General features: G+C 41.4%; 1 protein-coding gene across 2 annotated transcripts; it reads left to right on the top strand.

Annotated features, from left to right (window-relative positions):
* Positions 1-271: 271 nt before the first annotated feature.
* tcp11l2 (t-complex 11, testis-specific-like 2) lies at positions 272-11,338 on the top strand. Of its 2 annotated transcripts, none has more exons than XM_049030972.1 (10): positions 272-398; positions 2,761-2,984; positions 3,520-3,652; positions 3,869-3,989; positions 4,450-4,673; positions 4,926-5,062; positions 7,172-7,356; positions 7,514-7,695; positions 7,791-7,963; positions 9,521-11,338. In XM_049030972.1, the coding sequence occupies exons 2-10, from the start codon at positions 2,807-2,809 to the stop codon at positions 9,775-9,777; spliced, it is 1,590 nt and encodes a 529-aa protein (XP_048886929.1). In that variant the 5' UTR covers positions 272-398; positions 2,761-2,806; the 3' UTR covers positions 9,778-11,338. The 2 variants fall into 2 exon arrangements, with proteins under 2 accessions (XP_048886929.1, XP_048886920.1); XM_049030963.1 differs by having other exon boundaries at positions 7,791-7,987.
* The last annotated feature ends 130 nt before the right edge of the window (positions 11,339-11,468 follow it).

Here is an 11,468-nt window from a genome sequence, read left to right as displayed (position 1 = left end):
TTCTATACGTCACATCCGTAAACAAAGAACACGAAGCGAAATGGTACGTGCCATTGTTTATACTGCAAAGGTAAAGAATTGTGTTTATGCAAAATATCTCCAAATGATTTAAAATTGAATATACCAGACATATATACGACTAAGTTATATATAAATATCATTGCTATGCCCACTGCCATACTGGAGCTATCTCGATTTAAAGACGCTACCCTTGTGTCCTCACCCTGAAAATTGGACTAGTCGAGTTGTAACAAATGCTCGCTACCAGCTGGTCAGTAGGATATTTAAAAGACCTCTGCTGAAAACAGGAGAAAGCAGGCGGACCGTATTTACACTCGCTAGCCATACAGATACAAAGCTGTTTGTGACAAAGTCTCCTTTGGGGGACTTAATAGAAGGTAATACACATCATTTCTGTGTAGTTTAAATGCGATCGACAATTTAAGCGCACACTAAGTTACAGTTTTCACGTTACAGTTTTGTTTACCGTAGTTGGAAGTTGGAGTTTTTCTACAAATATGTCATTTCTACGGATATGTCATTAGGACATTTTTGCATACATAATGTGTTTTGATTTGGGGATCTCGATTGTTTTGCTGTTACTTGTTAACAGACTTCTGATCTTAATACCTCAATATAACCACCTTATTTTTCATAAAACAGTTTGCTGTCGAATAAATAATTAATCGTTTATTTAATCGTATATCGAATAAATGTAACCTTTTATCCAATATGAGGAAAACTAGCTAAGAGATTTTAAGTCGTTTGACGCGAAGGTTAAACTGCTCGTGGAGTCTGTGCTTTGTTTTTCTGAAGGTTTAACTTCGTATGATGCTAAACCTTGAAGAAATTCTTGTTGTGCTTTGGTGATGGGTATGGCCGGTCGTTTGCATTTTAACAGTGACACGACGTGTTGCCTTTGCGACTGTATCGTATAACCTCGCATTTTTGTCGCTGCTCCTCTTGACCTGTCTTGTTTTGGTGCGCGAGCTCCGATCACGTGTACAGCTCGGTGACGCGTGAGCTCCGAGCCTTTTTTTGTGTCGGTGCAAGTCAAAGCTCTCGTTGTCGTTGTGTTGTTGTTGCTGTGTGTGCACTGCTTTGTGTTCAGTTATTTCGTATTGTCTGCATTTTAAAGCGTCATTGAGTGTGAGAAAGGCGCTATATAAATAAAACATTATTATTAGTGCTGCAGCTGAGACGGTGTGTACAGTAGCCTCGTGCTATCCTTCTATGGCTGAGCAATACGAAGGCTCAGCCAATGCGAAGAGAGGTGCCAAGCTGTGTGTTTGCTGACTAATCAGTTTGTGTACCAGCGATCCTGCTGCCAGGGATGTCAGTTTGTCTATTTAGAGAAAAATGTTACGACTGTCTGTTTTCCTCTCTTGAAAGACGTTGTTCGCCCCTGGAACACGTTGTTCTTCCAGTCACTGGCTTCTCTTGCTGTGTGAGGGTTTTGTTGAAACTGGTCATCCGATTTATTTTTTAGATACAGATACGATAGCGATATGTGGTTAAAAATTCCACCAGGACGTCCTTTGCATTCTTTGTTTTGTTGCAACAGAAAATCGTTTCATTTTTATAATGAAACGCAAATACATTCACCGCGTGCCTTTAGTGTTGAATGTCATCGCATTTTGGCCGATTTAATTAATTTAATTGTGTGGTTAATCTGTAGGACAAGAACACTACCATGCCAAAACCATTTAGTCAGAACCTAGGGTCGAAGCAGTCATTTCGTACAGCGCCAACAAGCAGACGCTTCGGTGGTACGTTTATCATGCGGGACAACGTATATCTCAGGGCAGTGGGCACTGCGGTGGTGTGTCCTCTTAAAGAAATAGCAGGCTTTTTTTTTGGAGGGGGGGGGGGCGGTCAGAGCTGCTCGGGTTGCCTGGCTAAACTGGTAAACCGTCAAACTGGTATTGGCTAAATTTCCAAATGCCCTTAAGGCACACATTGGCCACCTCATTAGACAACATATTTCAAGAACTGATCATTCGTTTTCTTTTAGTTATAAACAACCCTCCTTAAAAGGTTATACATTAATTACTCTAGGTCTGTGAAAACAGGAATCGTATATCCCCAATGCTGTAGGGTTGGATGTTGGGCTTAATAATCCGGAGTACCGCCAGTGTAACTGGATCCGTTGGCTTTTGAGAGGTCAGCCGTTATTGTCATTATCCCAGAGGTGCATTTGATCCAGTTCCATGTAGCTGGGACACTGTGTCTCGCTGACCTACTTGTTAACATCTGAGCCAGATGCCTTTAGCAAGATCCAAAATGTATATATTTAAATATCAGGTTAAATATGCAAGATTTTTTAAATTTCTTATTTGGGGTGTGTGGGAATTAGCTGTCTTGTTTACAACATTTTTTCCGAATGTCTTGCATCGGATATTCAAGTGTGCTCTAACCGGCTTTGCTCTTGTGCCAACTGTATAAAGTTCCAGCTGTTGCCATGGTCACGGCTTTATGAGCTGTAAAGCCCATTCTGTTGTACTCCCCTCCTAGCAACAGTAGGGTAGTTTGGTAACCAACACAAACTAGTTTCCACTCTTCGGTAGTCAGAGTAATTGTTTTGTTACTTGGATGGATTTTGATGCTGTCAGAATAAAATCACAATGAATGCATCTAAAAAATGAATTAAAATCCTTTTAGAGCCTTCCAAAATTACTAATTTTTTGGATCAGTGCCCACCAATGTACATTTTAAAAGATCCAGACCAGAAAACCGATCATTTCACATTAATATTGCCAGACAGCAATCTGGGTGCAGCTACTGCAGTCTTCTGCTCATTGTTACCATGCCGCTCAACGATGAACGTCCTGCATCCACATCCACATCCACAACAGCGAGTGAAGACCCGAGCAGTGACACGGAATGTTCGGACAGGTGCGACAGTGTGACGTCGTCGAGTGACTTTGAGTTCTCCCGTCAAAGCTTCACCAGTGGGGACTCCAGCAATCACAGCTCACCTTCCTGTAAGTTTATTTATATCCTACTGAGAGCCACCATTTGATTTTTGTCCTCTGAAGAGGATGTGTTTTGCTTAGTATCTCACGCTATGCATGTCACTGTTCCCTAAAAAGGTCAGTTACGGTTTAAAGATAATTTTAAGTTGGCAATGTAATGTTTTCATTTGACAGAAAGAGTAATAAATATTTTAAAAATTTCGGTAACACTTTAAAGCACTATAGACATTATAGACACCTTCTTAATGTCATGTACAATGCCCTATAAATCACTGTATAATGCATTATAATGGCTTATACTGACCATTATAAAGCATTATGAAGGTATGTTTATGTATCTTTTAACCTGATTAGTGCTTTATCTGATTAGGCTTTAGATATGGAATTCATGCCTTGTACAATAAAAAAATGGATCTTTTTTAAATTGTTAGTTCTTATGTTAATTGCTGCAAGTGCCTGTATCAGCCCCAGATAGTGTGGTTGCTTGTTTTGGTTTTCAGTTTATTTTTTTTGCTTCATTCCCATTTGCCGTGTTTGTCTCCAGCTAGCCCGCCCAAAGTCACAACCCTCGACGGAGTCATGGCTTCCGCCCGGGACCTTGTCAATTTGAGCCTGGCACATGAGATTATTATGAACAACAGCTTTCATGTTGAGCAGCCCAATCTACCTCAGAACAGGTACGTCGAGTTAAATGTCTCTTTAGATGTTTCTGGTCTCCATCTTTAGAATTTGTTTTGTAGTTTGGGGGCTGCTGACTGAAATTCTCACCCTGGTTCTTTGAAAATGGAACCCTTCTGGGCAAAGGTGATAGTCTTCTCATGCGGTGTGATTGTCTTTAATCTTAACTGGCGTGGGTTATCTGGATGTCAAGAGGTGTTCAACTTTCCTTCCAGCTTAGAGAAAAAGGTGAAAGATATCGTCCACAAGGCATTCTGGGATTGCCTGGAGTCTGAACTCAATAACGACCCTCCGGAGTACGAGCACGCTATCAGGCTGCTGCAGGAGATAAGAGAGGTGAGCAATCTGTCTTTTGGGTATCCCACGAGAGAAGTTAAGCCCCTGGGACATGGAGTGCAGTGTATGTGCAGTGTTTTTTAGTGTTCCTATTTTAAAAGGCAGTATACATCAATGGCATCTGATTTGTAAGAGATACACAGAATAATGGTGCACACATCTCTTGACTTCTTCAGATTGCATGATTTAGATAATTGTCTTTGTTGCTCTGAGTTGGTTCTTCTCAGCCTCCATATCATTAAAGATGCTCTAGAGCAGTGATTTCCAACCCAGTCTTTAGGGACCCCCCAGACAGTCCACATTTTTGTTCTCTTTTGGTTCCTAGTACACCAGTGCCAGGTATTCTTGATTGACTGACAGCTGGAAGGGAGCAAAAATGTGGACTTTCGGGGTGTCCCCACAAGGAGAATCTGTGCTCTAGAAAAATCCCACTAAACCCAGATTTTCCATGATTTCATAGGTTCTGCTGTCCTTTCTGAACCCCGGAGCAAATCGCTTGAGAACCCAGATCTTGGAGGTGCTGGACGTGGACCTCATCCGGCAGCAGGCTGACAACAATGCAGTTGACATTCAGGGGCTGGCCACTTACATCATTTCTGTCATGGCCAAGTTCTGTGCCCCTGTGAGGGATGATGAGGTTAAAAAACTGAAGGAGAACTTGGACAACACTGTAGTAATGTTTAAGTAAGTCGGTTATAAAAAAAAACAAGCATATGTCCATCTTCTGTTAAGTCATACATTGACTCTTATATTTAAAGGTCAGTAAGGCATAAATGGATTTTGTTTCCATCTTCACGTATAAGCAGAATGGGAACTGTATGTTCTCTCAAGTTTACAGAGGTCCTTTGTAATATTTGTCTATAGTAGTGAAGAGAATAGCTCCCTGAAAGAGGAGAGTACTCTGAGTTGACTCAACGTCTTGGCCTTGTTTCCCAGGGAGATATTCCGAGTGCTGGATCTCATGAAGTTGGACATGGTGAACTTCACCATCCAGATCCTCAGGCCAGAGCTGCAGAAGCAGTCCGTAGAGTACGAGAGGGCCAAGTTCCAGAGTGTTGTGGAACGTACTCCAAGTATGTGCTCTTCAATATGCTATATATTAGCACTGAGCTATGGTCATTCCCTCATTCGTAGTAAAGCAACGTAAATGTTGCACTTAATGGTTCCCAGTAGGATCTCACCCTTAAAAAATGTTTGAGGTCTAGTCTTGGCAATATTGTAGGGTATTCTACTTTGCCTATGTATTTTAACCATGCTGTATAAAGATGAGCTGTTGACTCCTACCATAAAAAGCGATTTGGCCCTCCTACCAACAGGTAGCGCCCTCATACATAAGTGTGTTTCTGTGCAGGTGCATCTGTGTCTAAGAAACCGTTAGCATATAGTTTTACATGGAAGAGGATCTAATGATTGCAGACGAGAAGCTGACAGTGACTTCTGAGTTCTCTCTGTGTGTGTCACTGTCCCACTTCTTTGGGACACCTAACAGTGATCCATTGTGCCGTCTAGCCAATGGCCAGCAGAGAAATTGCTAGCTTATGTAACTTATGTAACCTTGCTTTTCTGTCACTGCATTAATGAGACCTTGTTTGCTCCATATTCATTGACATTCAGATGTGAGCATGGTAATTCAGGTTTGCTTTGAGATTCAATCAACCCGCAAATAATTATTTTTGTAATTCAGTGTAATACATTTTTGTCCTAAGGGGAAAAGGAGGAACCCCATCAAAGAAGGAAATTGAGTAATATCCTGTGGAAAACTCCCTTTGAAGTGGAAATAAGAGGTTGAAGTTGAAATTGGTTGGTTATGGATGATGGCAACTGGGGGTGACGATCTCTCAGGATGTATCAAATTAACTGATTTGCCAACTCTAGGACGGAGTACCCGAAGTAGGAGAAAAGCCTAGATATTCACTGATACATACATAGAGGGAGAGTAAGCAATTAAAAATAAACACCCATGATGAAGCAAACCTGTGGTGATCTAACCTCTTGCCCAAAAAGATTGCTCGGATCTCATGTACAAATTGCTCAAGTTGGAATGTATGACAGAAACAGATATCTAAAATATATGTGTATTTGATGAACCCCCATCCTGGGTAGTTCCCTGCCTCGTGCCCATTGCTTCCGGGATAGGCTCTGGACCCCCCGCTACCCAGTAGGATAAGCGGTTTGGAAAATGGGTGGATGGATGGTGCTGTAATGGTGATATGTAATATTTCTGCACTAGCAGAACAATGGTAATAAACATGAATAACATCTCCAAAGGATGATTTTACAGAGACAAGTAGCAAGCTCCTCAGCAAGCATTTTGATGATTGATTTGATCAGTTTCTTGGAACAAACAAGGAATCACTTGATATGGATTAATTTGTCCTGGAGTCAATAGACAAGATTCGCTATACAGAAAGAAGCAAATCATTACTTTGTAAAGTCAGGGGACTCCAACTCCGGTCCTGGAGGGCTACTGGTTTTCTGTCCCACTTGGCTTCTGATGAGTCACACCTGTTCCTGGTATTTACCTGAGTGCAGGTGTGGCTCATCAGAAGCCAGGTAGGATAGAAAACCTACTGGATGGTAGCTCTCCAGGACCGGAGTTGGAGACCCCTGCTTTAGATGCTGATTTATTGTTTTGTCTGAGTCCAGAATCATGTAAGATATATGCATGTTGTCTGATGCGGACTGGCCAAGTACAGGCAGACTCTCCATCATTGACTTTGTAGGTATGAAATTGTATAAACAAATGAGTGATTTTGAAGTCGTACAGCAGTAGGCGGTATGCGCTTTGTAATAAGTTGAATGATAAGTGTTGATGCTGCCTACTGTCACCTCTTCTCTGAGTCTATTTTTGTGACTCAATTTCCAGTATGTCCAGTTTTTTGTCCTATGATTTTCCTTGGTACCATGAATTCCACTGGGAAATACTTTTAATGATTATGCAAAAAATGTTTATTATCATCTACTTTACATTCTACTGATCTGCCCCCCCCCCTCACTTTTTTTAAAGTACATTTTTGTCCTCAAACAGGTGACAGTCACATCCCTTTACCTAAATCAACGTAGAAATCAATGTAACTGCAGTGCTTACCTTGAACAATGTTTGTAACTTTTAAATATAACAGGTAGAATCATTTGAGCTGACCTTTGAGAATCTGCTTCATATGAATTCTCCCGCAATCCAGATGCACTGGACCACACAACTGCCTGGATTAAGGCATCTTTGGAGACGCTACTTGCTGTGCCCACTGCCAGTCAGTCCTCTGGTTCTGCAAAGAGCACGCCGGCGCTCCCCAGTCCCACACAGATATTCGATACAGCCTACATCCAGCTCTTGAACTGGGACCACCAGAAGAATGTGCTCCCTGAGGTAAGTGGCCACTATATGCAGTAGCTATAACTGTTAATGCATGAACACCAAGTTTTGAGGGTTATCTCCCAGTTCTAATACCGAATATTACAAATCTTATGACTGTAGTATGTATTGCTGGTGAGATGACTGGAGTGCCACGTGTTTTTGTCCTCAGACACTGATGACAGACGAGGTGCGCTTACGTGAGCTGCAGCAGCGTCTAAAGCTGCTTCAGACTGTGGCCTCCATCTTGCTAATTGTCTACAGCACCATCGGCGGACCCATCTCTGGGCTTCCCGGATTGGCCGACCGGCTTAAGAAGATGACCAGTGTCCTTTTGGAGGGCATGCATGGCCCGTGAGTCCCACCTTCATACCTTAATAAAACATGCGTGGTGTCTGCACAGCTGCTCACATTGTGTAGTAATGCTGTTTCTCTTACCCTGTCTGCAGGGATTTTGACCTTCCTGAAGCCCTGGAAAATGTCAGTGTTCAGATCTGCTCGGAGCTGAATAAGACCCTGGTGGGGTGTAGCTACCCTGCCATCTCGCCTGATGTACAGGCGACACTGAAGGGACAGATTTGCAGCATCCTCCAGGAAAACAACCCCATCCGTAACCTTGTTGGTGAGGCCACGAGTGCTGACCGAGGTCTTTCTTTCCTGCTACTCTTTCCTAATAGTCTACAGTCTCCTCAGTGGTAGTATCCTGCTTCCACTGTCTAATAAGATGCTTTCATACCGAAGTTTCAGAACCTAGTTCCTGGTGTGTCAGGACCTGGGACTTTTGTAGCCATGCATGCCGTGCATTACTTTTACACCACATAACAGAACTTGTATGTTAAATAAGCATGGGAGATGCAAAAAGCTTGTAGGTTAAGCTTCACACATGACTCAACTACACTGCCATCCCGAAAACAATGGGGAATGAACAAGTTATTTTATTAAGCTATTTGTTTAATTATGGGGTCTTTCGGTTTCACTGGATACAAAACGGTGTAATGCATTCCACTAATAAGTGCTGACAAGTTTGGCAGCTGGTACTGGCAATATTGGACAAAAGTATATAATAATAATTGATACTTTATTGATCCCCGTGGGGCAATTATCTTTACGCCTTCCTCAGCTTGCTCTATGTAGAGTAAGCTGTCCGTGAAGGGCTGCCACCCACAGTGGTGCCCAGGGAACTGGGGGTTAAGGGCCTTGCTCAAGGAACCACAGACATGCTGTGGCTGGGTTTGAACCGGTGACCTACTGATTACAGGCACACAGGCTTAACCCACTGCACCACACACTGTCCCCTATTATTGGTTATAGATAAAATGTTTCCGATGCAGAAATATGAAAAGATGAGCAAAAAATTTTTTTGTTAAATGTAACTGAAGTACAAAAATAATTCCATCTGCTCAGTTTTTGCTCTGATAATTAAATCTCTTCTCTGCTCTTCTGTGTAACTTCCAAGTTAGTGCCAGTGCTGGTGGTCAACCAATCGGCAAGCTGTCCGCTGCTTGCCCCTTCTCAGCAGTTCATGTTTGAATGAAAAGAACGTAGTGTGGAGTAGGTACCAAAAAAAGGGTTCCGTAAGTCCGTAACTGCCTCCAGCGAACTACAATTGGGCCAAGTTCCTATGGTGTAAAAGTGACCGGAGAAAGGTTCTGGTTCCTGAGAAAAAGTTCTATTATTTATCTCTTGGAACCTGTCTGCCTTACTTTAACAGTAAAGGTGAGAAATAGTTGGTTGAATCTGGACTACGTCCTAAAGTCTGCCTGATGTACTGCTCTACTTCTTATGACCAAACTCAGTTTGTAGTAAATGATCTTCTCTTATAACTCTTCATATTACCTTGCCTCTGTGACCTGATGGTCATCACATCTCTTCCTGAGAATCTAATTACAAAAACAAACGTGATTTAATAAACATGAAGAGTGCTTTCACTATCAACACATTCTTATGAAAACTTACTGGTACCAGGCCTGCATGGAAATTCATTAATGGTTTGTATGCCAGTGAATAGATGCTTATTAATATTGCAGCTGAAAGCAGCGGTACAACTTTTCATTGATTTATTCGTTATTTTAAAACGCTGAATTTAAACGACAATAACAGGGAGTCTTATGTCGCTGGTAGTGCTTCTGTCGTCACTACACCCTGAATTATCCTCTCTCATTCTTTCGTCTTCTTTCAGAGGAGAGGGTGCAACAGTACTTCAAGAATTTCCTCACTGCACCAAACTCCCACCTCACGCCTCCTCCCGTTCCGGGTGGGCTCGCCCTGATTCAGGCAGAAATCGGTGTATTGGGGGCCAATTTCATCTCCCTAGTGAACTTCAACAAGCAAGTGTACAGTCCCTTCTACATGGGCATCTTAAAGGATCTGCTCTTCAGCGGGATGCCCCCGAATTCACCCCAGAAGACTGCTGTTGCCACAGTGGATTCCCAGTAAAAACCCATCCTGGAAAAAACCATCCCCTTGCCCCTGATTCCAAACACCTTCCAAACATGTTTGTCTCTGCAGCCAGCCAGCCATTTTAGTGCAAGGTGTCATGTGTGCTGCATGTTTTAGATGTCATTCCCACAAACTAGCGATCTCCACACTGTCCGCCAGTACTATTGCGGTATCCCCGAATGTTATGCCAATAACTTGTGGTGCTTTATAAAATGTTATGCAAATGAAAATGTGGTGCTTTATATAAAAAAAAGGTGTCGAATAGACCTACTAGCAGCTCATTCAATTGTGGGCTATGTTTGCCTGTAAAAAAAAATATATATATATATTCATATATAATTAAACTACTGTTATTGGATCTACTTGATAGTTATATTTGAAAAATGGATAAATTATTGTAATGTCTAGTTCTTCTGTTATTTAGGAGAATTTTGTGTGAAGTATTGAGCATTATAAAGTCAGGAATATCAAATTTTACTGAAGCCATTTATATTTCATAAAGGGAGATGGTTTTATATAATTAGTTTCGGATGCTTTCTACATTGATTTGGGCAAATGGATTTCACTGTCACCTGTTGGAGGACAAATTTTTTTAAAAAAAGGGCCGAACTGTCATTGGGTTGTGACTCAAGTGCCACCATTTCTTACCGGAAGATGGACCATTTTGTATGTCGGGTCCTGTTTTTAAGTCTCAGTGACTCGTAACTGCAGTGTTAACCTTGAGTAATGTTTGTTATAACTAAAGATGTAACCGGTGAAAATCACTTGAACTGACGCCGTTTGCTTATATTTTGGAAATAGGCCTACGATGATTTTTTTTTTTTTTCAGGTTTGGAATTTTGCTTGGCATTTGGTTTGCTTTCCAAATGCAGATGCAGCCATCCGTGTTGAAGGAACAACTGTGTGGGAAATAGGTCAAGTTTTATTTCATTGGATATCAGTTTGAACACCTTAAGTAGTGATGGACAAAATGAAGCTTCACGAACCATTTGGTGTATTTTTTGACCCCACTAGATGGTGCTGTCTGCTCAAAAAAGGGTTCAAAGCATGCCCCAATGCAAACCAAGAGCACCATCTAGTGGGGTCAAAAAATACAGCAAACGGTTCATGAAGCATAGTTTTCTCCACTATTATTACGTATAATTTCTGTATCTTGGCTGTTTGAAGAACTCATTTTACCAACTAGTCATAGAGGTAGAATTTGTCGATGTTGGTGTAACCATTTCAAAATATAAATATGTAAGGTTTGTTGGTTTTTTTTTTTCCTTCTGCTGCAATGGGTAAAATACAGTTTTTAAATGTATGCTTTACTACTCTGTATTACAGGCGACTGTGTAATGCATTTTCATGTGGCTGTAGTCATGTGTTTTGTTATGCGACGCTGTCATTTTCACTAGAGGAGAAATAATAGCTGAACCCCAACATCCGTGATCTCTAAATAAACATTACTCTTTTGTAAAAACTTACATTTACTATAGCCAGAATGGTTTGTGTGTTATAAGAATTCGTGTAATGCAGTTATATTATGGTGAAATAAATGCATCCCTTTTGAAACCAAGATTTTTGTTGTGTTTGAGTGTATGAACTTAGGTTACATTCAATGCGTGATGGACAAATGAAGCCTCATAAACTATTTGCCTTATTTTTGCCTCCACTAGATGGTGCTGTCTGCTCAAAAAAGGGTTCAA

The sequence above is a fragment of the Brienomyrus brachyistius genome, chromosome 1 (assembly GCF_023856365.1).
Source record: "Brienomyrus brachyistius isolate T26 chromosome 1, BBRACH_0.4, whole genome shotgun sequence".
Taxonomy (NCBI): domain Eukaryota; kingdom Metazoa; phylum Chordata; class Actinopteri; order Osteoglossiformes; family Mormyridae; genus Brienomyrus; species Brienomyrus brachyistius.
This window is presented reverse-complemented; position numbering and strand designations above follow the sequence as displayed.